The sequence below is a fragment of the Diplotaxodon limnothrissa genome, linkage group LG3 (assembly GCF_057381915.1).
Source record: "Diplotaxodon limnothrissa isolate DT_005_m linkage group LG3, D_limnothrissa_male_GT1.1, whole genome shotgun sequence".
In the NCBI taxonomy this organism is placed as follows: Eukaryota; Metazoa; Chordata; class Actinopteri; order Cichliformes; family Cichlidae; genus Diplotaxodon; species Diplotaxodon limnothrissa.
The window spans coordinates 25,977,324-26,004,386 of record NC_140598.1 but is presented as its reverse complement, the minus strand read 5'-3'; the positions used below and the strand labels follow the sequence as shown (position 1 = coordinate 26,004,386).

The 27,063-nt window shown below is 39.5% G+C and overlaps 1 protein-coding gene across 1 annotated transcript; it reads left to right on the top strand.

Annotated features, from left to right (window-relative positions):
* The first annotated feature begins 269 nt into the window (after positions 1 to 269).
* Positions 270 to 26,105, top strand: LOC146635101 (uncharacterized). Its single transcript, XM_085350026.1, has 4 exons — positions 270 to 321; positions 1,774 to 2,464; positions 14,738 to 14,749; positions 25,414 to 26,105. The coding sequence occupies exons 1-4, from the start codon at positions 304 to 306 to the stop codon at positions 26,103 to 26,105; spliced, it is 1,413 nt and encodes a 470-aa protein (XP_085206152.1). The 5' UTR covers positions 270 to 303.
* The last annotated feature ends 958 nt before the right edge of the window (positions 26,106 to 27,063 follow it).

Sequence of the window (27,063 nt, the reverse complement as noted above, 5' to 3'; positions counted from 1 at the left end):
GCATCCACTGGGTAAAGGTAGTGATATGCAGGGGGGTCAGTGGCTTTTTCCCTTTCAGGTTCTTGTGACAACTGATGACTTTCTTGTTGTAGCTGCTTCTCAGTTTCCACATTGAAGTTTCATAGGTATTGTTGTCACTGAGGAGTTTAGTCATGTTTATTTGCTCTGCTTTTTTTTTTTTTATCAGGGATAAAATACATATACTTTTTGTGTCCCAGCTGAGTAACAGGAGAAGAGTCTGGTGGAGCAACAGAGGAACAATTTCAGCCATTTGGACTCAGCTCAGCCACTACAGAGGAAAAAATGACTTCAACACAGAAGGTGAGAAAAATATCACAGTTACACTGTTATTGAAACTGCACAGCTTGTTGGTTTTTAAAAACATGTTAACAGCAGCTTTATCTTTTCCATCCCGGGCTCCTCCATATATACTAGGGCTGCCACGATTTGTCGACTAGTCACGATTACGTCGACTATCAAAATCGTCGACGACTGATTTAATAGTCGACACGTCGTTTGAAGCTTTGTAAGATCACAAAAGACGCAGGAATAAGTGGCAGGATTTAAGAGTGTAATAACGGACTGAAACAGAAGATGGCAGCATTGCATGTACAAGGATGTCAGCTACCGTTAAACCCCGAAGAAGAAGAAGAAGCAGCTGTGTCCCAGAATTCATAGCGCGGCCCAGCGCAGTTTCCAACAATGGCGGCAGCTAGTTAGTTTTAATGTTACTCTTATTATTCTTTCTGGGTCACAAAATAAACGTTTAACATATTTTCAGGCGAGAATGTAGCTGTGTAAACCTCAAATATCTGCTCAGTTTATCAGGACACCACATATTTTCAAAAGCGCTCCGACGTTTTCGGAGACATCTGTTACCCACTAGCTCGTTAGCTAGCCGGGGGCTAGGCTCACTAGCGCCGTGAGAACACCGGACTCCCCGCAAATCGTTTTCAAACCCACCGCCGTCTTTCGCTACTCAGGTTAAACATGATATATAAGTCACTTAGATAACTTAACAATGTTATTTTTTGGCTTTTTTTTTTTAGTATTTTATTTGTTCCTGAGTAAATCAGTTTGGCTGAGATTAAAGTTATAGTTTTTACACAGCTGAATAAACGTCAAGCAGACAGCTGATCATCAGAAGTGTGAGATGCTCCAGAATATACTCCAGTGTCCTGTTATATTTTAGATAGCAAGGAGTTTATTAAACTTCACCGAAACAATCCGCAAATTTCATTAAAATTTAATAAACTATCATCTTGTCTTTATTTTTAGTTAGCACATACCTTAAACACTTAAAGCTGTAAGCTAATGATAGTTATATAAGAGCAGATGCTGCTGGTGCAATAAGCTGTACGTTTTACGTTCAATGGATGATGATCTGATTAGTCGACTAATCGCAAAAATAATCGTTTGTGGCAGCCCTAATATATACACAGAATCTACATTCACAAACAAAAAACTCAGATGTTACAAGAAGATACAAACATAATTTTTATCGGCACACATTGAAACAACAATATCAAAAATTGATTCAATTTTTTATGAGTAAAATATTTTCTCCACTTATCAATATTTCTTCAATATGTATTTTTCATTACAACTGTCATTGTAGCACATCATTGAAATGTGATACTATGACCAGAAGGTGGTGGAAACACACCTACAATGTGTTTGTTGACATGTTTGATTCCGCTAATAGAGGGAGTTTCAGTTTGTTCCACGACTGCATTTCACTCACTGCCTCTGTTTGTATCTCTGTCACTGCAGGACCAACATGGAGCGAGAAGTCAGCGCTCTCAGGAGGCCGACAAACCTCACAGAAGAAAAGGAAAGAAAACCTACAGCTGTGATGAGTGTGGGAAGGATTTTAGCCGGGGTGGAGACTTGAAAAGACACCAACTCATCCACAGTGGATTTAAACCTTACAGCTGTGACTTGTGTGGAAAGTCTTTTACCCACGCTGAAAGCTTAAAAACACACCAACGCATCCACAGTGGATTTAAACCTTACAGCTGCGACTTGTGTGGAAAGTCTTTTACCCAGGCTGGAAACTTAAAAACACACCAACTCATCCACAGTGGATTTAAACCTTACAGCTGCGACATGTGTGGAAAGTCTTTTACCCAGGCTGGAAACTTAAAAACACACCAACTCATCCACAGTGGATTTAAACCTTACAGCTGCGACATGTGTGGAAAGTCTTTTACCCAGGCTGGAAACTTAAAAACACACCAAATCATCCACAGTGGATTTAAACCTTACGGCTGTGATGACTGCGGGAAGGATTTTACCCAAGGTCGAGATATAAAAAGACACCAACTCATCCACATTGTAGTTAAAGCACACTACTGTGAGTTGTGTGGTAAAGCTTTTGCTCAAAGTCGAAACTTACAGAAGCATCTAGTTACCCACTCTGGAATTAAGGCGTACAGCTGCAACTTTTGTGGAAAAAGTTTCAGTGACAAACAGTACCGAAATAGTCACCTACGGATTCACACTGAAAATGATGTTTCCTGCTGTGATCAGTGTGGGAAACTGTTTACAACAGATGCACAGTTACAACAACACGTTTAGCCACACTGAGGAGAGACCTTATAAATGTGACCTGTGTGAGAAGACTTTTAAATCTCCACATCAGCTGAATAAACACCAACAGATCCACACCAGAAAGTAACTCTACAAGTGCAGTTACTGTGAGGATGTATTTACCTTTTTATCCTGTATTTTTAACCTGATTGTTTGGAACAAGTCTGATCAGTAAACTTATGGAGTTATACTGAATGAACTGTTTGGGAAAATGAAGACTCATTTTCTCTCAGTAAGCTGAGTGTTATAATGTAAACAGTAAAATGTAATTGGACGTTGGCAGAGATGCTCTTTGTTTCAGGCGACATTCAGGATAAAAATAAATAAAGCAGAGCAACACAGATGGATCCAGTTCTCAGCCCTGTCGTCACTGTGGTGGTGGGAAAGAGTTTCTTTGTAAGCTTTGTGGAAAAGCTTCCAATCATCAACTGGACCTAAATCCACATCAATGCAGCCACACTGGAGACAAATGAACTACTGCAACGAATGTGGGAGAGGCTTCCACACACCAAGTACATTAAAAATACATGAACTCTTCCACAGTGGGGTCAAAAAGCACATCTGTGACTAGTGTGGGTCATCCTTCACCACTGGACGTGAGCTCAATGAAAAAGCATAAGGGAATCCACACAGTAGAGACACCATACAAGTGCAGACACTGTGACAAAAGATAAGATTAGATAACCTTTATTAGTCCCACACGTGGGAAATTTGTTTTGTCACAGCAGGAAGTGGACAGTGCAAAAGTTATGACGCAAAAATTAGAATACAAAAAGAATAAATACAGTACACAGCTGTACAGAATAGAATAAAATAATATACTAAATACAGTAGAATAAAAAGCTTCTCACAATCAGGTCATCGTAACAAACATGAACGTACACACATGGAAGTGAACTTCAGCTGTGACCAGTGTGACAAGAGCTTCAGGAATCTCAGTTCATACTCCGAACACAAACGATCCCACGCTGTAAATAAACTGTTTCACTGTTACCAATGTGCAAAAACATTCACTTCATTATCTGCTCTGTGCAAACATCAGCCTGATCATGCAGGACTGAAATCACTGGATCACAATGAATCTGAAGAGAGAGAAAGATCCTCTTCTGGTTTCAGGGTCAGACTTAAAAACTTTGAGATCAGGCTCCACAGAGTTCAGATGGAATCTCCTGTAAAGAGTGTCAGCTGATGTCACACTTGGATCTGATGAGGTAGCTCTGATTTCTGGACCTGGGGTCCGTTCTTCGTACGTCGCTTACTACATCCAAGATCAAATGACACATCCAAGACCAAATCATCGCTCTAACCGTGAGCTCGCTAATCCGGTTCTCCGAACACACCTGCTGTTGACGATTAGTACAGCTGGATGAAATGATGTGAGATCACTGGGTGTCGTAAAAGGGGCTACGCATCGATAGTAGAAACATTGATCGGCAACCCTCTGATTGGTCGGCGAAAATGTCAAAGGAGCACGCACGGTATTTTTCGGCAGCAGAGCAAGAACTCTTGAGTGAGGGATTTCAGGAGTTTCAGAGTTTAATCAGTTGTAGCCACAGCTGCCCTGGGGCAGACTGACAGAAGCCAGGCTGCCATATCGCGCCATCTGGCCAACACCAGTAGGCGGTAGGGTAGATTTATTATATTACACTATATTATCCAATATTAGATTACATTATATTATATTATGTTATATTATATCCTCTTTCACATTAGAGCCACAACAGGACCCACTAGAACATGGGAACAAGTAAAAGTGAAATATAAGAATATTCCACAGAATGGTAATATTTATCACTTATATTGCTTTTAGTCTCTTGGAAAGAGACCCTGAAATAATCTGTTTGTTTGTTTATAACAGCAACCAAGAAAAGGGCAGAGCAAAAAAAAGACAGGTGGTGGTCCTGCACCCCCACGTCAACAAGTTGGTTAAGTAAATAATACCCTCACGGGAATATCGATATCTCTCAATGAGCACGGCTCTGTTGCTATGACAGCAAGTCCCGGATGAGCTTCGGGGAACCGAACGATCCAGGATCACGCGAAATCGTCAACAATCAAATCCAGCTAACTTACTTAGCGAGGTACGAAGAACGGGCCCCTGCAGTGAATAATCCTGAATGTTACATTTAGGAAGCTGCATGTATAGATATGCATATCAAGTTTATTATTTTTCCTTTGAGGGATTTTAATTCTCTAAAATGTTATCCCTGTTACATTTTAACCTTTGTTCCCTTAGGACACAGTAGTGTTTAGTAGTTGTACTATTAAAGTTATAGGAATGTCTTTTCTTTCTTTTTTTTTAACCAAACTGGTATTCTATCAAAAATCAAATATGGATATGTAAATCATTTCTTTTATTTGAACTTTTTTAGTTTTCCAAAATTAACTTATTTTTTATGTATTCATTGCATGTTTCACCTCAGTTAAATTTCAATTCTTCATTCATATTTAAACTCTTGATGTGGGCTGTATTTCCATGTAAGACCTTTTTTTTTTCCAGAAGATGAAGCAGTGAGTCAGTGTAACCTTTATTTAATTAGGGAAAGAACACAATATTCACAGTGGCAGCAAAGAACTGTTAAAAGTTAAAAACAGCAGCACACATCAGAACCATTTTAAAGATCACAGGTGACTAATTTTAGTTAATTAAAATCCTATTAAACATCTATTTTTGGCTCCTCCTTTCACTTTAGTGTATTTACTGTATCCTTGAAGTCCACGTTGTTTTTTTTTAATGAATTCATTTTGATCCACATGTTCTGCAGCTGTTTGCCTTTTGATTTGAAGTTTGCATTATGAAATCCTGATACTGTTAAAGCATCAGTTATAATTGATGAACTCTGTGTAAAGTTTATTAAACAGTTTGGTATGAAAAATAAAGAAATGGTCTCACAGCAAGTAGTTTGAGCCATGATTTCCGATTCAAACTAATTTAAATGTTTTTAGTGGTACACGTGGAGGTTTATCAGAGGAGGAGACTTGGCTGCTCTCGGCACGGTTCCTGCAGCTCATTAAAAACTCTGAAATGATCTTCAAGGAAAAGATGATTAATTTTTCTTAAAAACAAGATGTGGGCATGAAGTTTTAACATGAGTGTGTTTAAGATGCATTGTGATTAGCATCTCACACGTTCCAATAAAGCAGATGTTCCTGCATTGCAACAGTAGTTTGCAGATGTGTTCATCCCCCGACCATCTGCAAGACTCTCATGCAGCACCAATTTGAAACGCAGCCTGGAAAGTGCGTTCATGGCCCTACAGGTTGCCTAAGCACAAGAGACAAATTGTGCAAAAGGAATTGGCTGAAATGGTGAAAATGCTGTTATCATAGGATGAAATGAGGATTTGTTCCTCAGTGTTTGGTCTCCTATGCTTACCTTTTCTCCAGATGATTTGTCGCAGTTGAGAGGGGCCGGTTGTCTTTAAGGTGCTTCCAGGTAATTAAGAAGTGAGTGCAGGGTTCGTACCATTCATCACACTTCTGTTAGGTTTGTTTGAAGACTCGGGCATTTTTCAGCACCTGCTGTAGCGATAGCTGCGTCCTCACACTGCATATGCTGTTTGCTACCTGGATGATGTTGTCATTCATAGTGATACCACGGTGGAGCATGTGCAGTGGGTGGTCACAGTCCCTAAAGTGTGTGGTTGGATGGAGGGACGTACAGTATTTGGGTACAATTTGGGAGCTGGGTATGTGCATCCACACATGGATAAAACAGCAGCCATCGCATCCTGCCTGTGTCCCAACGCAAAAAAGAACATCCTGATAATAATGAATTACAATATTCCCGACAAGAAGAAATAAATGCATGAACGAGTTTTTCAGCATCACTCTGGGACAGGATATTTCTGATTTTCAAGATATTGCAGCAATGAAAGAAAGCAGTCATAAATATTTGCTTAATATTTCCATTAAAGGAGAAATCCTGGTCAAAATGACTCTAAGATTCCATATAGTGTTACTGGAGGCCAAGGTATTGCATCCAGAAAAGAATAAAATCCATAGCTGTTGATAAAATTGGCACAGAGCTTCCCCCATGCATTACCAAAGATTCACATCAAACTCATTCTTGATTGCTTTAATGAACATTTTTTTATTGTCACAGTTTGATACTGATGATTTCTTGTGAACACTCCTTTAGTTTAAACCCAGTGACAGTATCAAGTTATTATGTTTGTTTTCATGTAAGTATCTACACTTATATTATCTATCTATACTTCGTCTGCATCCCTCGAGGCCCCATTTGAAGGCTGATTATGTCCCAACATAGGCCAGAATTCATAGCGCAGTGGTGGCTGTTGCTATTTTTTTCAAAAAAGAAAAAACCCCAGCAGATGGCTGAAGCGTGGTGGCCAAAGAATAAACTTTTAAAAGCAAGTATTAAATTTTAGATCACTTATATATCTGCAAAGAACGTTATAACATTACTGTTGGCTACATGTCCACAAAGTTATGTATAGGGGTGGGTTTTTAATTATCGATTTATCGATTAAAATCGGTTCTAGCTTGGATAATGTGATATCGATTCATTAAAATCCTGAATTGATTTTTTAATACAAATTTATTTTGACCAAAATGCCAGAATTTCAGGATAAACCTCACAAAATTTCAACAAATAACAACAACCAAACAGCTGAAATAGTAAATGAGAGCAGGAACACGATTCTGCACAAAGACGTAAACACAAAGCGTGGATCCACCGACGGATCAGAATCAGCGAGATGTCGCCTTTCTCTCACGACAGCACGGACACGGTCGGGGCTGAAAGCCGACAGCCCGCTGATCCGTGCTTTGAGTTCCCGCCCTTTTTCCACTAGATTCTGAAGCTGCAGGTTTTGTCTCTCTCCAAACAATATTGACTAAACCAGCAGCTAAAGAAGATCCAACCCTTCACATAAACATCGTCATGAACTTTTGCTGTTTTACTTCCACAACAATAAAATCACACTTCATGCACAGCTCTCTCCCTCTCTCTCTGTCTTTCTGTCTATGTGTACTTCAAGAACAGTTTCCCGTCAAAAAAATCTATTTTCTGCATTATTCGCTTGTTTATTACGCACAAGTCTACCGTTGTTTACAGCGCTGTCGGCCTCTGTTTTTTCCCTTTTACCTAATTCTGAAAAGAAAGTCTCATTTCTGCTGTTCAATAGGCTACTGAACAAATTCAAACTTTTTAAAATTATGCGAAATTTTAAAACGCTTAGCCGTGTCTCTAATAAAACCTCTGTAACTTTGCTCTGCTTCACTTCAGCAGCATCAGCTAAGGTTCATATGTTGATTAATGGTTTTCTTTCGTTTTCGATGTACTGCTGAATATTTTTATAAAATCCCAGGCCAGGAAAATCAACTTCGTGTTTTTCTGTGTTTTATCCTCAGCTGTTGTGCATCTGCACTTTATTGTTGTCAATGTCTACGCATGGGACAGAGTGAAACGTAATTTCAATTCCTTTGTATGGCAAGTACATTTGAAGAAATTGACAAATAAAGTTTTCTATTCTATTCTATTCTATTCTATTCTAGCTACTTCGACACAAAGGCATCTGCTGTGATGCTCACACCTTTGATAGAGTCTAGCAAGTGTCAGCTTTTTTTATAGATATAAAAATATGGTAATGTATTGATGCAGGACCTGAATGATGATATATGGAATGTGGAATATCTGTCCATGCAGACAATATTGATTTGTAACTTAAAATTTCCTGCTGCCTGCCACTGAAGGCAGTGGGGAGAGGTAACAATTAGGCAGTGCATTTACAGTGGCATATAATGTCATCTTTTCTCATTACAGTCCACTTTGACCAGCAGGTTTGTGACAGGTGGCTTAACATACCGAGCCAAGGAATCTAAATATACATTTGGCATCTCAGTGGGGCTACCAAAAATCATCACCTCAGTCTTTTTATCATTGAATTTTAAAAAGTTAAGAGACATCCAAGCCTTAATGTCATCAAGACACTGAAGTAATGGTTGTATGGAATATGTGCCTTTTTTCTGTGGAGGGACATATATCTGACAGTCATCAGCATAGAAGTGAAATGCAATGCTGTGTTTTCTCAGTATAGATCCAAGAGAGAGCAGATACAAAGAAAAGAGGAAGGGGCCTAGAACTGAGCTCTGTGGGACACCACACAAGAGAGGAGCGGAGGACGACACATGGTCACAGAGACTGACACAAAATGTTTGCCCCGCCAAGTAGGACCTGAACCACTCAAGTGCCCACCCAGTGCTCCAAATGACAGAGTAAAATGCATGATCCACAGTATCAAATGCAACTGTCAAATCTAAAAGTACAAGAACAACACAGTCCCCAGCATCAGTGGCTAAAAATATGTCATTAAAAACTTGTAAAATGGCTGATTCAGTGCTATGAAAGGGTTTAAAACCAAATTGGAAAACGTGTAAAACATTTTGCTTTTTCAGGAAGGTCATTCATTGACTGTCAACTCTCTTTTCAAGAATTTTGGAAAGAAAAGGTAGTTAGAAGAAAGGCCTGTAATTTGCAAGAATCGTAAGATCAAGAACAGGTTTTTTTAAACAGGTGTTTGACTACAGTATGTAAAAAATTTTGGGGGCTACATCTGACAATGTGCTCAGCTCGACGGCACTCGTGTCTGACAGCTCGGGTCGTGTCGTTCAGCCAGGGCTCAGATTTAGTTTTAGAATGGCTGGATTTTAATTAAGCCATGTGCAAAGCAGTCCAAAGCAGTCTGGCAGGTGGAATAAAATCATGAGCTCAGTTCTGGCTGCATTAAAAATCTGGGATTTTGCAGTTCTGGTTAAAACTGATGAAAACTGCTCAGCAAGGGAGGAGTTAAAAACTCGTCAGCGCCGAGCAGCAGCGTGAGGTTTAACTGAGGTACAGGCAAGAGGAACTTCAAACATCACAGGACTGTGGTCAGAAAACACAGCATCACAAATCTCTACATTAAAAACAAAACAAAAAAACCCAAAACAAAACATGAGATAAAACAAGATCAAGTGTGTGTCCACATTCATGTGTGGGACAGGTCACACATTGCACCACATTAAAAGAATCAGTAAGGCCTTAAAAGCCCTTTGCAATGGGCATATCAGGACAACACACATGAATATCAAAGCCCCCAACAATAGAAACACAATCATATTTTGGCATGTATTCAGCCAAGATGTCAGCAAAGTCCTTCACAAAGTACTTATTGTATTATATATTTAATTTTATATGTTATAGAAGTTACAGATTTGTAAAGTGAGGCAAATTATTGTGATGTCACAATTACAGGATGATCTACTAACAGTGTGCTTTAATCTCTCTATGAAGAAGCCACTTCAGTTCAGTAAAAATCAGCTGGAGAGCATCTGTGAACAGCTGACTCTTTGCTGTGCTATAAATAAGTAAAAATAAGTGGGGCTCACCTCAAAACACAGCTTGAGGACTGACTGGAGAGTTTTAGGACAGTCTCTTCAGTAAACCTAGCAGCTCTTTAACATCAAAAGACGTGTTTGACCTGCTGCAGATGTTAGTAAATCTGACCCTAACTGTTTGTTCTTCTTTAAAATTCAAACTCAATAATGAAGCAATATTTTTAACAGGCTGTTCCTGTTTATATAACCTCCATAAAACAACAGGGTTAGAACACATTGTGACGAAGTAAGATGTTTGTTTTGTAGTCCATCTTCTGCACAATGTAGTTTCAACAGGCGGACATCCGGTGTCACGTTGTTACAGAGAGACGAGCGTAAGGCTGTTCCAATTCTCAGCACCGCTCCTCTCTTTCCCTGACATCTCAGCAGTTGTCCTCCCCACGATGACGTTTTCATCGAGGCCAAGGAAAAGAGTTTAGGAAAAGGAGATTGGCGCTACTTTTGAAATAACACTCCACGGGGTTACGTTGTGCAGCTGAGTCACGTGACCGCACAGCAACAAATCACAGCGGAGCCGGGTAAAGGGGGAGGAGCAAAGTGTGTGTGTAGGAGAGGATTCGAGCAGAGCGAGCTGCTTTTTCATGAAACGGGAGTAAAGTAGTAAACTTACTGGAACAACGTGGGTCTCTGCTCCCTGATCTGTTTCCTGTGTTTGGAAAGTGTTCCAGCTTCATCACGGAGTTTCTCTCGGTTTGTGGGCTCGTCTAAAGGTAAGCATCGAGCTAACTTTAATGTGGGTTCAGTTTATGCTGAGTTTAGCTCTGTTGAGAATAATAGATTGCTTGGTAGACATTGGAGTTAGACAGACTGTAGAGTTTGTGATTGCTTGCAACATCATAATATGGCGGTTGCTGGGGGGAAAGAATACATAAAGAAAAATAGTCTTGGAATATGAACAAAAGGATGGGGTGCAGGGCAGGAGAACAACCAACCCCCACCCCAGGACATGAAGCCACAGGTACAAGCCTGGGGGAGCGCAACTCCAGGGTGAGAGTAGTGGAAGCTTGCTGAGAAGGAGGCTTTGGAGCGTGATGTCACAGGGGTGGGCGTGGAAAGGATTTTGGCCTGACGCGCTATTTTCTGGCAAAGCTCAAGTATGGGCTCAAAATGTGATCATAAATATTTTGTACTTGTAAATCAGGATTTGTATGTGTATGTGTTTACGACTGTGCGTAAATCCCCCCTAATATTGGTATGATCTGAGCTCAGGCACTAAGCAGGACGGGGCAGCTACTGCCTGCGAGTTAGTGAATGGTAAATGGCCTGTATTTAGAGAAACTGTTTTTATTCATCTGTTTATTTTTTTATGAGCTTTGTTTGAATTTTTGAGTATCTGCAAGTGGGACCGCAAAAACATGATTGTTGGCCTGTATTTATATAGCGCTTTACTAGTCCCTAAGGACCCCAAAGCGCTTTACATATCCAGTCATCCACCCATTCACACACTGGTGATGGCAGCTACATTGTAGCCACAGCCACCCTGGGCTGCACCGACAGAGGCGAGGCTGCCGACACTGGCCCTCTGACCACCACCAGTAGGCAACGGGTGAAGTGTCTTGCCCAAGGACACAATGACCGAGACTGTCCAAGCCGGGGCTCGAACCGGCAACCTTCCGATTACAAGGCGAACTCCCAACTCTTGAGCCACAATCGCCCCGCAGTGACAATGTGATGGGATTTCCGGCTCTTTCAGCTCGGCTCACTAAAAAGAGTCAGCTCTTTCGGCTCCGAACCGGCTCTTCAGGTTGTTTTGTTGCTTTAATTAATTTATTATTAACAATAATATAAAATTATGCACAAAAGGAATTACTAATGTAAAAAAAGAAGTGGTTTTATTTATATATGTTTATATATAAATATATGCGGTGGCCCCTAGAGACAAAACACGTACAAACTCCAAAACACATTTCTAGCGTTAACTGAACTTTCAAAACAGCTACCTAGATCACTTAAATTACACAATTGAAAGCATGTGTGTATTGTTTGTGTATTTATACACAGGCACTCATATATATATTCAAATAATTTAAAAAAGAGCTCATTTACCTGTTACTACGACACACCAAATCCGGTCGTTGGTACTTGCTGGCTTGTGTGGCCACTAGGTAACAAAAGCTCAACACTGCGCCCGAGCATCCTGGAGCACTTCTGTTGTCTTTTGTACGTGTTTTGGAGTTTTTACGTGCTTTGTCTCTAGGGGCCACTGTAAATATACTTTTATTTATTCACTCCACACAAAATGTAATAAATAAATAATTTAATACAAAAACCAACTATTTACATTTCAACTTTTAACTATTTAAATTTTCAGCTTTTTTCCTTTTAAACAAATTTAAAGTGAAAGAACACAAAACACTGCAAACCACAACACAATTAAATATAAATTAAAATATGAAAACAAAAAGAACATGCATATTCTCTGCCATTTGGGCCTGCATGAATAAACTTTCTGAATCCTTTATCATCCGCAACTGAATATAGTTTTGGATGATTACTATACCTTTCTAATGTGACGTTGATGTCCCTGGCTGTTTCCCTCCGGCTCTGTTCCTGTGGTACTGCCAGTGTAACTACTGCCCCTCCCCCCTCTTTCCAGCGCAAAGCACAAGGCTCGCGTGCGGAGTGACGCTGAAAAAAGTGAGAGAGAGAGAGAAAAAAACCGGCTCCCAATAAGGAGCCGGCTCGCGTCGTTCACTCCAAAGAGCCGGCTCTAAGAGCCATTTCGTTCGCGACCGACACATCACTACTGCAAGTGCGCTGTTGGAGAAACTGAGCTAGGCAGACAGAGGAGAACTGAAGATTGACCAGGTACCAGAGTAAATCATTCATACTGTACAAAAAATGTAAATATGACGGTGTATCACGAAAGATTGATATCAAACTGATCACTTGACCAGTATTACGTTACTTGCTCTTCAAGTTAATCAACAAATGGCGAAATGAAAAGCCGAACAACAACAATGCTGTTTCTTTAGAGAGTCTTAGCTTACATGTGTGTTTATTTCATATTTTCAGTTGTTTCCCTCCACGGCTAAATAAATCTGTTTCAGTAATGCACTGATATACAAGAATGGACATAAGGAGCTTCTTTCAAAGAAAAAACTCAGGTAGATATTATTTTATATATTATGCTTTGGATGTTGTTCAGTATATCTATGCAAAACAAGAGGACTTTCAATACACAGCAGTATATTCACAGTTGAAACCAGATATTTACATACACTTTATGGAAAACACAAGAACATTTTTTTACTGTACAACATCAATTTAGAGTAAACTTGTTTTGTTTTAGATAAATAAATATTGAAATATCTTTTGACTTAGTTAAATGTCAGAATAAAGAGAGACAGAGCTGTCTATTTTTTTATCACTTTCATCAAATTTAGGAGTACATGTACACTAAGTTTATTGTTAATTAATAAAAAAACTCCAGACGATTCCATTCTGCGCTGAAGAAGCTTCTGATAGGTTAGTAGAGTCCATGTGAGTAAATTGGTGGAACAGCTGTGGATGCATATAAGACAAAACACAGAGCCTGTTTCTTTGAAATGGAAAATTAAGAGATGTCAACCAAAACACCAGGAAAAGGATTGTGGAGCTCCATAAGTGTGGCTCAATTTTGAATACAATTTGGTGCCATTTAAAATTAAGAAATACAGATAGTTTCTCTATTTACTCTTAAAGTTAACAAATATGTTTTTTTTATATTTATCAATCTAAAAAAATAAACATTTACCGTATTTCCCGGACTATAAAAGCGCACCTGAATATTAGCCGCACAAGCTAAAATCAGGAGAAAATCCTGTTTTGTACATACATTAGCCGCACCTGACTAAAAGCCGCAGGTGTTTCAATGTTGACTTATCATATGTAAGAGAATATGCACAAAGCGAATTGTCAGGAAAGAGATGGCTGTTTGGAGACACACCTCTTTTATTAATATTTTGAAAAACAAGTTATGGGTACATATTTGCATAACTTTTTAGGTATATGTACAAGTAGCGGTAATTACAAGTAGGAAACATGTACTGTGCTTCATAAATGAGTAACAAATGTAGTACATAACAATAACCTACAGCACACCAGAAAATAGATTCGGCCTACCTTTTAGGCTCAGGTGCAGTGACACGGCTTTAACAAGAAGAAAAGTCAGTCATTCACCACCATCTTCCTGCGCACTAAAACCACCAAAGTCCTCTCCTCCAGTGTCGGATACGAACAGGCTCAGGATGGCTACGTCATCCACTCTCAGCTTCTTTCCTTCGTTGTCACTTACAAAACCAAAGAAATCCTCGTTGTCAGTGTCGGAGTCGAACACCCTCAGAAAGGCCGTGGTGTCCTCCTCTCCATCATGCAGCAGTCCAGCCCTTCGACATCCGTTGGTGATCATGGATGTTTTCACACTTTTCCACGCTGTCAGATTCCACCGGTGGAATTGAGCATAACTTGCTTTTCGCAAGTTTATTGCCGCACACCATACACGACTCCCGCAGAACACGTAGCGTTAATTTGAAGTTTGTTTTTCGTGCTACTTGTACAGCACTATGTTGCCTGGCGGATGGACACGTGACCAACATACCACTCTTGAACCCCGATACTGTGTGTCTGATCACATGCCCTTCCGCCAGGCAACGTAGTGCCGTACAACAGCGGAACAAACAAAAAAAATTGTCTTATGATATGATAAAAATCATGGACAATCCATAGAAAAGCCGCACCTGACTAAAAGCCGCAGGGTTCAAAGCTTGTGCAAAAAGTAGCGGCTTATAGCCCGACAATTACGGTAGTCTGATTTGATGTTACAATTAAAAAAGTGTATCTGTTTTGATCTGAAGAGTATGTAAATATCTGGTTTCAACTGTATATTTGATGATTGTCAGCACAAAGAGGGAGAGAGAGGGAGAGAGAGGAGAATGAGGACAGAACAGTAAGGGAACAAGAGCAGGTGAGAAACACATGTTAGTCAAATGGTTGTTTACCAAAATCCGTATCATAGGTACTTGTGTATCTCGTACCTAGTGTTTCTTTTCAGGTTTGTTACTTTTCAAGTTATATATTTATTAAGTTATGCAGGCTTATGAAGGTTAAATAATTATATAAACTTTTCTGAATGTAAATAGTGTACTTTTGGTAGAATTAAAAAAATAAGTGTAGTGCGGGTCTATGATGATTTTTAGTGCTACTATCATCTAGTTCTGATTCTGGTTCTGTCTTGGTTAAGTCCTAAGTGGTCCTGATTTTGAACTGTTGTAGTCCTGTTTTAATTCCGGATCAGTTCTGGGTCTGGTTGAATTGGGGTTTAGCCCTCGTGTCTTGATGCAGCCCCAACTTTGTTCTGCCTTGCCGCTTAATTAAAATACTAGTTTAAGGTGTCCTGCATATGTGATATATACTTTTTCCTATATGAAGTCTGTCTTTTTTGAACAAAATCTCACACAGTGGCTCAGTTATGCTCCAATTAATCTTTCAGTAATGTCTACCCCCCCCCCCCCCCCCCCCCCAAAAAAAAGAAGAAAAAAAAAGAATCCCACATCCATACTACCCTTTAGGGCTAAGCCCCGGGTGTTTCAGATGTCTGCTTCCGTCTCTGGTGTGGACTATGAAATACGGCAGTGGAGTAAAGACCCAGAGTACTTACCGCCACTGTCCTACCTCGATATCTTCACGTATCTTGTTAACCCTGACCCTAACCCTCACGTTCAGATTTCGGAGTGCCCTATGTTTAACGTTGGTAACCAGTTTGGATTTGTTTGATTCATTTCATAGGCAGGCTTCCCTACAGTTGTGCGAAAGAGTTAGCAAATCGTTACATAGCACGTATGTCTGTCTCCAACAGTCACTCAATTCTATGTTTGTTTGCAATTTCTATAACCTCCAAGAACCCCAACGATAATATTATTAAGCTATAAAGAGTGATATGAACGTACAGAACTTGCCGGAGTAAAAATGTCTGGAGCACACCAACAGATATCTGGAGATGGAAGCAAACTGGATATCAAGCCGTCTCATGGCTGCTATCCAGTAGAGCAGGGCGATATGGCCAAAAATATTTATCACGATATATATTTGAAAATTTGCGATAACGATATAACTGACGATATAATTGATGCGAGACAAAATACAACTCCACAACATTACTAGCGCAAAAAGACAACCTTCCATTTAGTTTCACTTAAACAAGAAGCTGGTTTTTATGTACATTAAAGCTTTATAAAAATGTAACAGTGCAAATGCAAATTCTTTGCTGAAAGTTTAAACAAAAGGCATTTCCACTAGAAATGGGCTGACATATCCTGAGCATAACCATGTATAATATCCACTGAAGTTAAAAAGAGGTGCTTTGCAACATTAAACTGCAGTGTGCAGTACGCATTTTTCGGACCATAAGGTGCACGGGATTATAACGCACATTAAGCGAAACAAAGCAGTCAGATAAATCAAACTTTTTTAAACTCATTCTTCTTGCTTCCTTCTGTACCATTGATTCATTAATGTTGAATTCTCTGGCAGCTGCTCTATTCCCATGTTGTTGCAATATATTAACCCTTTAGAGCTGATCGGAGCGGACACACTCTGTTTTGCGTAACTATTTTTAAATCCCGGTAGCACTGCAACCACGTAAGCTAGCGCAAAAATTTTTTTTGCATATGAAACCGGAGGAGTTGTACTTACATCTTATGCCATCAGCTTGTCCTAGGTCACGGTTTCCTTCCACATAAAGCTTTGCAAAAACTGCATAAAAAGCGCTTGCAGGAGCAAAAACATAATATTCCAGAAACACGCTTTGCCGATCCGATCAGCTGTTCATAACACTTCCTACGTTGGAATAGACGTCAGCGCGAACTTTTGCATTTCCGCCATTACCTGCCCGAAACCGGAAGTGACGTCATTTTCGCAGAAATGTAGTCTTTTTTACCATCAGGGCCTCAGGGCATATACTGGTCTTTTTAAAAGTTATCTTTGACTTTATGACTTTCTGTGTTGTTTCTGGGATGCTTAGGACTCATATTGCACTGCTGGAAATAGTTTATTTTGATGCATATGCTGCTTTTTTGCAAATTTGCAGTATAATATTTATTTTCGTTTTTCCTGCAGTGTATAAAAATTGGTGTATTTCAAAAATAAAACTATGAAGACACTCAAAATAAATTTCCTGTGGTGGGAAACTATTTTGTGCAACTTTTTTGTATTTACAGTTTTGAGGGATAAGCCTCTTCAATTTCTCTAACTACAAATATATGTTAAAAAAGCAAAAATGATTTTCAATTTTTTTGTAGTTTATTGCACTTTTTTGCAATTTATGTAATTACTATGCACTTAATGAATACATATTATTAAAATCTGGGCTATAATGGTTGTATTGATGTATAGCAACTTGAAATGCTCCCAAAAATGACTCCACAGCATGTAAAAATATAATATAAGCTCTGGCGGACTTGGTTCTATGGTAGGTCTTAAAGGGTTAATGACTAACCTTGTATTGTGGATGGATTATCTCAGTTGTTCTCCTGACTGAAGTTCGGTCCGTTTACAGCATCCTGCCATGCGATTGCATTTGTCTCTAACTATCAGGAACCTTAGTGTTCGTCCTCCAGCTTCACTGTTTATGATATGCTAACATAGCTGTGTCGCTAGCGATCACGTAGCACATCATTATATACCAGCTAGTCCAACTTCAGTAACCCTACAAACGTCACTGCTGTTTAGTTTCCTGTCTTCATTTATGTTGGAAGTGATAGCAGAGCTGTACGTTTGATTTTTTCAGAAATCTCTCAGTCAGAACATGCTATATCATGTTTAGGTAACTAGCGAAACTAGCGAGCTAACTTCCGCTAGCTTCCTGCTAACTTCTAACACCGTTAAATGTAATAAATTTTGTTTTCATGGATGCCTGGAAGTTAAACTTCATAGTTTCACCTGGTTAAGCAGCAATGCTGATCGTATTATTAAAGATGAAAGAATTGAGACAGTTTTTAACTCTGTGATGCTGCAGTGTTCGTTTGACCTGAAAATACGGAGTTTAGGACCCAGATTACTCCCAGATTTAAGAGCATCTTAGTCCGACAAATACGACAATAACGACGGCCGTTTGCATGTTCTGCAAAAAAAATGTTCTTTGTCGTGTATCTGACGGACAAACACAAAACCAGTTCCACATCACTGAAGTTGCACCATTTTTACAAACCAATTCTGGTTCATCTGTTTCACTCAACAATCGGCCATGTGCGTATGAAAACAAAGGCACTGCGCATGCGCGTTTTACTCATATTCTATCGCGATATTTCATTTTCCTACCGTTGCCTAACATTATACCGGTATTACTGTGAACGGTATAATATGGCCCAGCCCTAATATCCAGGCTAGACGCCTTCGTTTTGTAAGGTCCGCCATATAAGCTCCCTCATGATGCTTCCAGGTTGGGAAAGAATAAAAAAGACAAACCCTTTTAAGCTTATTCCACAGTCGGCAACACAGCAAATACGAACCATGGCTGTTGTGTGTGCCTTCGCTCCTTTTTCGCTTGCGCTTTGTTTGGACCCGGAAAATGGCCCATCAGGCCAAAATCCTTTCCACGCCCACCCCCGTGACATCACGCTCCAAAGCCCAATGGCGGTGACAACTCTTCCACAGTAGCAGGTAGGATTTTTCTTTTTTTGTTGACGGCTAGTTTTACCTTTCCATACGGATGGTCTGCTTATGTTTTGATCAAGAGCCTTTTTTGGGCAGCTGAAGAGGAGAAGTCCATCTTATGGCCAACCTCTGACTGTATCTTGGTCATATTACCCAACAAAATCCAGTATCCAAGTTCATCTGTAACAGTCCTTTTATATACTACAGGAAAAATGAAAATAAATAGTTTATTTTGATGCATTATAATATTTCCAATGGTGTAATTTCAGTTCTAAGGATCCCAGAAACAATACGGAAAAGCATGAAGTCAATCATCATCATCATCATCATCATCATCATCATCATCATCATTTATTTATATAGCACTTTAAAAACACACCTGGTTGACCAAAGTGTTGTACAATAGTAATATGCACATGACTTTTATGAACATCAACATAGGCTTATAAGGCCCACAAAAATGACGTCACTTCCGGTTTCGTGTAGGTAATGGCGGACATGCAATAATTTGCACTGATGTATATGCCAACGTAAGAAGTGTTATGAACATCGGCAAAGCGTGTTTCTGGAATATTATGTTTTTGTTGCTGCAAGTTTGGAATATTATGTTTTTGTTGCTGCAAGTGCTTCTTATGCAAATTTTTCTAAAGCTATACAGGGAGTGCAGAATTATTAGGCAAATGAGTATTTTGTCCACATCATGCTCTTCATGCATGTTGTCTTACTCCAAGCTGTACAGGCTCGAAAGCCTACTACCAATTAAGCATATTAGGTGATGTGCATCTCTGTAATGAGACGGGGTGTGGTCTAATGACATCAACAGTCATTTTAAGATTAGCTAGTAAATAACAATTAGCTAATGTTGTTCATGAGACTAAAGTAATCTCATGTTGGTGATGTAAATATTATACTGCCAATATTACAGTTATTATTATATTAATCATTATTAGTTATTACAGCATTGAACTTGAACTCTGTGTCAAATACTGAGCTTCAGTAAAGATTCAAGTTGCATTTATTTATGTCCTATCACCTTAAATCTTCACTCAAAGACAAGTATCTTTGACAGTGTATATATAGATGTATCTGAATCGGAATAGTGTTTATTGGCCAAGTATATGTGCAGACACATACAGGGAATTTGGTTCCAGTAGATGGTGGCTCTCAAGCACAGCAATGTAAATCTCTCACACACACACACACACACACACACACACACACACACACACACACACACACACACACACACGTGTCTATATATACACATACATACACAAAGCTGTGTAAACCAACTATACATAACAAACCTAAACTTATATACATAAAATACAGAAATGAATGAGGTGGAATGAATACTACAAAATGTACATAAGGTGCAGCTGCAGTCTGGCAGTGGGAGCAGTGTGACAGGTCAACTGTTAAGAAGGGAGATGGCGAGGGGAAAGAAACTGTTCCTGTGTCGGGTGGTCCTGGTCTGCAGGCTTCTGTACCGTCTGCCAGAGGGCAGCAGATCAAAAAGTCTGTGTGCAGGGTGTGAGGGGTCTGTGATGATTTTCCCTGCCCGTTTCCTGGTTCTTGAGAGGTACAGATCCTGGATGGAGGGCAGGGGGGTGCCGATGATCCTTTCTGCTGCCCGTACAGTCCGCTGCAGTCTGCTCCTGTCCTGTTTAGTGGCTGCTCCATACCAGACTGTGATGGAGGAGCACAGGACAGACTCAATGACCGCAGTGTAGAACTGGATCAGCAGCTCCTGTGGAAGAATGTATCATATATAAGATACAAATATTGTTATTTCATTTTGTTGGCATTACTAAATTTGGCTCAGTTCTTACATATATTTGTAACAATATATGTAGATTAATGTTGTTCGTGTGTAATTTACGTTGAGTAGGCTAACCACGTTATTACATTAATGCATGTAAGGTGAACTAGCAAACACCGTCATAGTTACATGGCTTTCTTCTTGTCTGATGGCAGATACTCCCTTCACCCTGGCCAAAAAGGCTAAAATGACCAAAGAAAAAATGGAAAACGGCTAAACATGAGAGGGTTTTGGACAAAGTTTGTGTTTTTTCCATTGTTTAAGCACTGCTTCCATCCAAGAGTGATACCATATATGCCCTATGGCTGCAGAAAAGGCTAACATTGTTATCTTTCTACAAAAAAAACAGCTGAACATGAGAGGGTTTTGGACCAATTTTGTGTTCTCCATTCTTTAAGCACCAGTTTGAGTACCGTTTAAGCACTGGTACAGTTTCAAAAGTACCAGTTTGGTACTGGTATCGGATAGGGCTGCACGATTTTGCATAAAATGAGAATCACGATTTTTTTTCCTTAGAATTGAGATCACGATTCTCTCATGATTTTCTTTTCCAATATAAATATTTATTGCACTTATTAACTGCACATCAACTTCGTAACAGTTGAGACTGAACATAAAAACAATAAATAAACATAAAAACAACAAATGTCTCACATTTGTTGTTGCTGCAAAATGTTGTACTGCTTGAAATTCCGTCTCCACCGTTGCTCGACACTGCGTGTATAGAGCAGGTAGTGCAACAATAGAAAAATAGTTGTGGGACAGCACTGTGTAGCGTTTGTCTAGGGCGTTGATCGTTTTCCTAAATCTCTCATTTTGCACAGTGTTGATGGGAGCCATATCTTTGGTCAGGTGATAAGTAATGGCCTCTGTAATTTCTTTGTGCCTGCGGGAGTTCGACGGGTATAGGGAAGCGCTGTATAAGGTTCCCGTTATTGATGTTTGGGTGGTTGACCGGGATGGATTTTCTCCTGTCACTTTCTCGTCATCCCTGACGTGCTCTCCGATGTTTTTTTCACTACTAATTTTAGCATCACACGGCACAGCTTCTGTATCACGTGGTATAAGGCTCCGCCCTTGTCATTTGTTGAGCAGGAAGAGTGAGCGCTTGTTTTCATGCAGATTACGTCCTGGATCAAAATGCGGTACAGTCGTCGTCTTTGTTTTTCTTTTTTTTTTAATCGTTGTCATTTGGAAATGAGATCGCACAAAAGTATGAATCAAGATCGCGATTTTCTAATGATTAATCGTGCAGCCCTGGTATCGGATAAAACCTAAACGATACCCATCCCTACATACAACCACCCTTTACCTTCCCATATGGAAAAGAAATAGTAAAAAATTATATGATTTACTCATGAAAGTGGCCACTTTCTCATTACTTTCATACATTGTTTTAGTAAGTATCCAAAAAATAGAAGTTTCATTTATATAATTTTCAAGGGGTCTTATATCTGTTTTCACTCTTGTATGCTTTTCATACAAGTTTCACACAAGATGGATACAAACTTTATAAGATTTATATATATCCTTTCCATGTGGGTTGTCTGGGTGGAGTAGGTGGAATCTAATGAGGTGCTTCAGGTGGTACTGCTACCATTGAGTGTGAGCCGGACTTGTGGATCTATAGAAGTCCATATATACAGGGTGTAGCATCCACTGGGTAAAGGCAGTGATATGCAGGGGGGTCAGTGGCTTTTTCCCTTTCAGGTTCTTGTGACAACTGATGACTTTCTTGTTGTAGCTGCTTCTCAGTTTCCACATTGAAGTTTCATAGGTATTGTTGTCACTGAGGAGTTTAGTCATGTTTATTTGCTCTGCTTTTATTTTTATCAGGGATAAAATACATATACTTTTTGTGTCCCAGCTGAGTAACAGGAGAAGAGTCTGGTGGAGCAACAGAGGAACAATTTCAGCCATTTGGATTCAGCTCAGCCACTACAGAGGAAAAAATGACTTCAACACAGAAGGTGAGAAAAATATCACAGTTACACTGTTATTGAAACTGCACAGCTTGTTGGTTTTTAAAAACATGTTAACAGCAGCTTTATCTTTTCCATCCCGGGCTCCTCCATATATACTAGGGCTGCCACGATTTGTCGACTAGTCACGATTACGTCGACTATCAAAATCGTCGACGACTGATTTAATAGTCGACACGTCGTTTGAAGCTTTGTAAGATCACAAAAGACGCAGGAATAAGTGGCAGGATTTAAGAGTGTAATAACGGACTGAAACAGAAGATGGCAGCATTGCATGTACAAGGATGTCAGCTACCGTTAAACCCCGAAGAAGAAGAAGAAGCAGCTGTGTCCCAGAATTCATAGCGCGGCCCAGCGCAGTTTCCAACAATGGCGGCAGCTAGTTAATTTTAATGTTACTCTTATTATTCTTTCTGGGTCACAAAATAAACGTTTAACATATTTTCAGGCGAGAATGTAGCTGTGTAAACCTCAAATATCTGCTCAGTTTATCAAGACTACATATTTTCAAAAGCGCTCCGACGTTTTCGGAGACATCTGTTACCCACTAGCTCGTTAGCGAGCCGGGGGCTAGGCTCACTAGCGCCGTGAGAACACCGGACTCCCCGCAAATCGTTTTCAAACCCACCGCCGTCTTTCGCTACTCAGGTTAAACATGATATATGAGTCACTTAGATAACTTAAAATGTTGTTGTTTGGCTTTTTTTTTTTTAGTATTTTATTTGTTCTTGAGTAAATCAGTTTGGCTGAGATTAAAGTTATAGTTTTTACACAGCTGAATAAACGTCAAGCAGACAACTGATTATCAGAAGTGTGAGATGCTCCAGAATATACTCCAGTGTCCTGTTATATTTTAGATAGCAAGGAGTTTATTAAACTTCACCGAAACAATCCGCAAATTTCATTAAAATTTAATAAACTATCATCTTGTCTTTATTTTTAGTTAGCACAGACCTTAAACACTTAAAGCTGTAAGCTAATGATAGTTATATAAGAGCAGATGCTGCTGGTGCAATAAGCTGTAGTTTTGCGTCCAATGGATGATGATCTGATTAGTCGACTAATCGCAAAAATAATCGGTGACTAGTCGACTATCAAAATAATCGTTTGTGGCAGCCCTAATTAGGGCTGAACGATATATCGCATTTGCGATAATATCGCGACATGATCAAGTGCAATTTTCTAACCGCAAAGGCTGCGATTATACTGCGATTATAAGGCTGTCCAAATTACTACCATATCCCAGAATTCATAGCACGGCCCAGCCAAACTCCAGTTTCCAGCAATGGCGGCCGCTACTAAGTTTTAAAATTACTCATACTAATCTTTCTGGGTCACAAAATAAACTTTTAACATATTTTCAGGCGAGAAAGTAGTTGTGTAAACATCAAATATCTGCTCGGTTTATCAAGATATCCCATATTTGCAAAAGTGCTTCGACGTTTTCAGAGGCGTCTGCTACCCACCAGCTCGACAGCTAGCCGGGAGCTCGAGGATTACTGATGCGGCCGAGAACGGCACAACTCCCGGCACATCATTTTCAGATCACCGCGGAGTTTCGCTGCTCCGGTTAAACGTAATATATAAGTCACTTAGACAACCTAAAAATGTTATTGTTGGGCTTTTTTCAGTGTTTTGTTTGTTCGTGAGTAAATCGGTTTGGCTGAGATTAAAGTTATTAGATTAGATAAAATAAAACTTTATTAATCCCCCGGGTGGGTTCCTCCTTGGTTTTCACACAGCTGACTAAACGTCAAACAGAAAACTTATTAAACAGAAGTATGAGACAGTCGAGAATTTACACCAGTGTCTGGTTATATTTTAGATAGCAAGAAGCAGACGGCCGAGTTTATTAAACTCCACCGAGACAGCGGTGACGCTAATCAGAAGGCTAGACCGTCCAATTTCACGCCTTTAAATTTTAAAGGCGTGTTTGTGTGTGTGTTTATACAATTGCTATTATGTTTGCACTTTATGTGTAATGTTACTGACTGCAGAGATCAGTAAGATGTGTGTATTTTTTATTTATTAGTTTTATTTATTTAATATTATTTTTTTAATTGAATGACTGTCTAGTAGTTCACAGATGTCGAAAAACTGAGTGTGGTAAAGCCACTGATTTTTTTTATGTATATTTCTGCAATCTGCACATTGTACTGACTTTCATTTTAATGTTTACACCAGGGTTCCTTGTCAGCACTTTATGCTCAGATGTTTGTAAGCTAAAAATAAACTATTGTGTATGTTCAAATATACTGTTGTGATTGAAGAAGTTAAATAAAAATGTCAGTCATCAATTCATGCATCACCTCATGTCATCATAACAGAGGTCTGTCTTCCAGGAAAGAACAGTTTAAAATTAATGTAATATAGTATTGGCCATACTATATGATGTATTGCTTGTCTTTGTTTAATAATACAGAAGACAAAGACCTTAAAAAATAATCGCATATCGCATCGCAATCGCAATATTGGGGCAAAAAATCGCAATTAGATTATTTTCCATAATCGTTCAGCCCTAGCCCTAATATATACACAGAATCTACATTCACAAACAAAAAACTCAGATGTTACAAGAAGATACAAACATAATTTTTATCGGCACACATTGAAACAACAATATCAAAAATTGATTCAATTTTTTATGAGTAAAATATTTTCTCCACTTATCAATATTTCTTCAATATGTATTTTTCATTACAACTGTCATTGTAGCACATCATTGAAATGTGATACTATGACCAGAAGGTGGTGGAAACACACCTACAATGTGTTTGTTGACATGTTTGATTCCGCTAATAGAGGGAGTTTCAGTTTGTTCCACGACTGCATTTCACTCACTGCCTCTGTTTGTATCTCTGTCACTGCAGGACCAACATGGAGCGAGAAGTCAGCGCTCTCAGGAGGCCGACAAACCTCACAGAAGAAAAGGAAAGAAAACCTACAGCTGTGATGAGTGTGGGAAGGATTTTAGCCGGGGTGGAGACTTGAAAAGACACCAAGTCATCCACAGTGGATTTAAACCTTACAGCTGTGACTTGTGTGGAAAGTCTTTTACCCACGCTGAAAGCTTAAAAACACACCAACGCATCCACAGTGGATTTAAACCTTACAGCTGCGACTTGTGTGGAAAGTCTTTTACCCAGGCTGGAAACTTAAAAACACACCAACTCATCCACAGTGGATTTAAACCTTACAGCTGCGACATGTGTGGAAAGTCTTTTACCCAGGCTGGAAACTTAAAAACACACCAACTCATCCACAGTGGATTTAAACCTTACAGCTGCGACATGTGTGGAAAGTCTTTTACCCAGGCTGGAAACTTAAAAACACACCAACTCATCCACAGTGGATTTAAACCTTACGGCTGTGATGACTGCGGGAAGGATTTTACCCAAGGTCGAGATATAAAAAGACACCAACTCATCCACATTGTAGTTAAAGCACACTACTGTGAGTTGTGTGGTAAAGCTTTTGCTCAAAGTCGAAACTTACAGAAGCATCTAGTTACCCACTCTGGAATTAAGGCGTACAGCTGCAACTTTTGTGGAAAAGGTTTCAGTGACAAACAGTACCGAAATAGTCACCTACGCATTCACACTGAAAATGATGTTTCCTGCTGTGATCAGTGTGGGAAACTGTTTACAACAGATGCACAGTTACAACAACACGTTTAGTCACACTGAGGAGAGACCTTATAAATGTGACCTGTGTGAGAAGACTTTTAAATCTCCACACCAGCTGAATAAACACCAACAGATCCACACCAGAAAGTAACTCTACAAGTGCAGTTACTGTGAGGATGTATTGATTTTTTTATCTTGTAATTGTAACCTGAGTGTTTGGAACAAGTCTGATCAGTAAACTTATGGAGTTATACTGAATGAACTGTTTGGGAAAATGAAGACTCATTTTCTCTCAGTAAGCTGAGTGTTATAATGTAAACAGTAAAATGTAATTGGACGTTGGCAGAGATGCTCTTTATTTCAGGCGACATTCAGGATAAAAAATAAACAAAGCAGAGCAACACAGATGGATCCAGTTCTCAGCCCTGTCGTCACTGTGGTGGTGGGAAAACGTTTCTTTGTAAGCTTTGTGGAAAAGCTTCCAATCATCAACTGGACCTAAATCCACATCAACGCAGCCACACTGGAGACAAATGAACTACTGCAACGAATGTGGGAGAGGCTTCCACACACCAAGTACATTAAAAATACATGAACTCTTCCACAGTGGGGTCAAAAAGCACATCTGTGACTAGTGTGGGTCATCCTTCACCACTGGACGTGAGCTCAATGAAAAAGCATAAGCGAATCCACACAGGAGAGACACCATACAAGTGCAGACACTGTGACAAAAGATAAGATTAGATAACCTTTATTAGTCCCACATGTGGGAAATTTGTTTTGTCACAGCAGGAAGTGGACAGTGCAAAAGTTATGACGCAAAAATTAGAATACAAAAAGAATAAATACAGTACACAGCTGTACAGAATAGAATAAAATAATATACTATATACAGTAGAATAAAAAGCTTCTCACAATCAGGTCATCGTAACAAACATGAACGTACACACATGGAAGTGAACTTCAGCTGTGACCAGTGTGACAAGAGCTTCAGGAATCTCAGTTCATA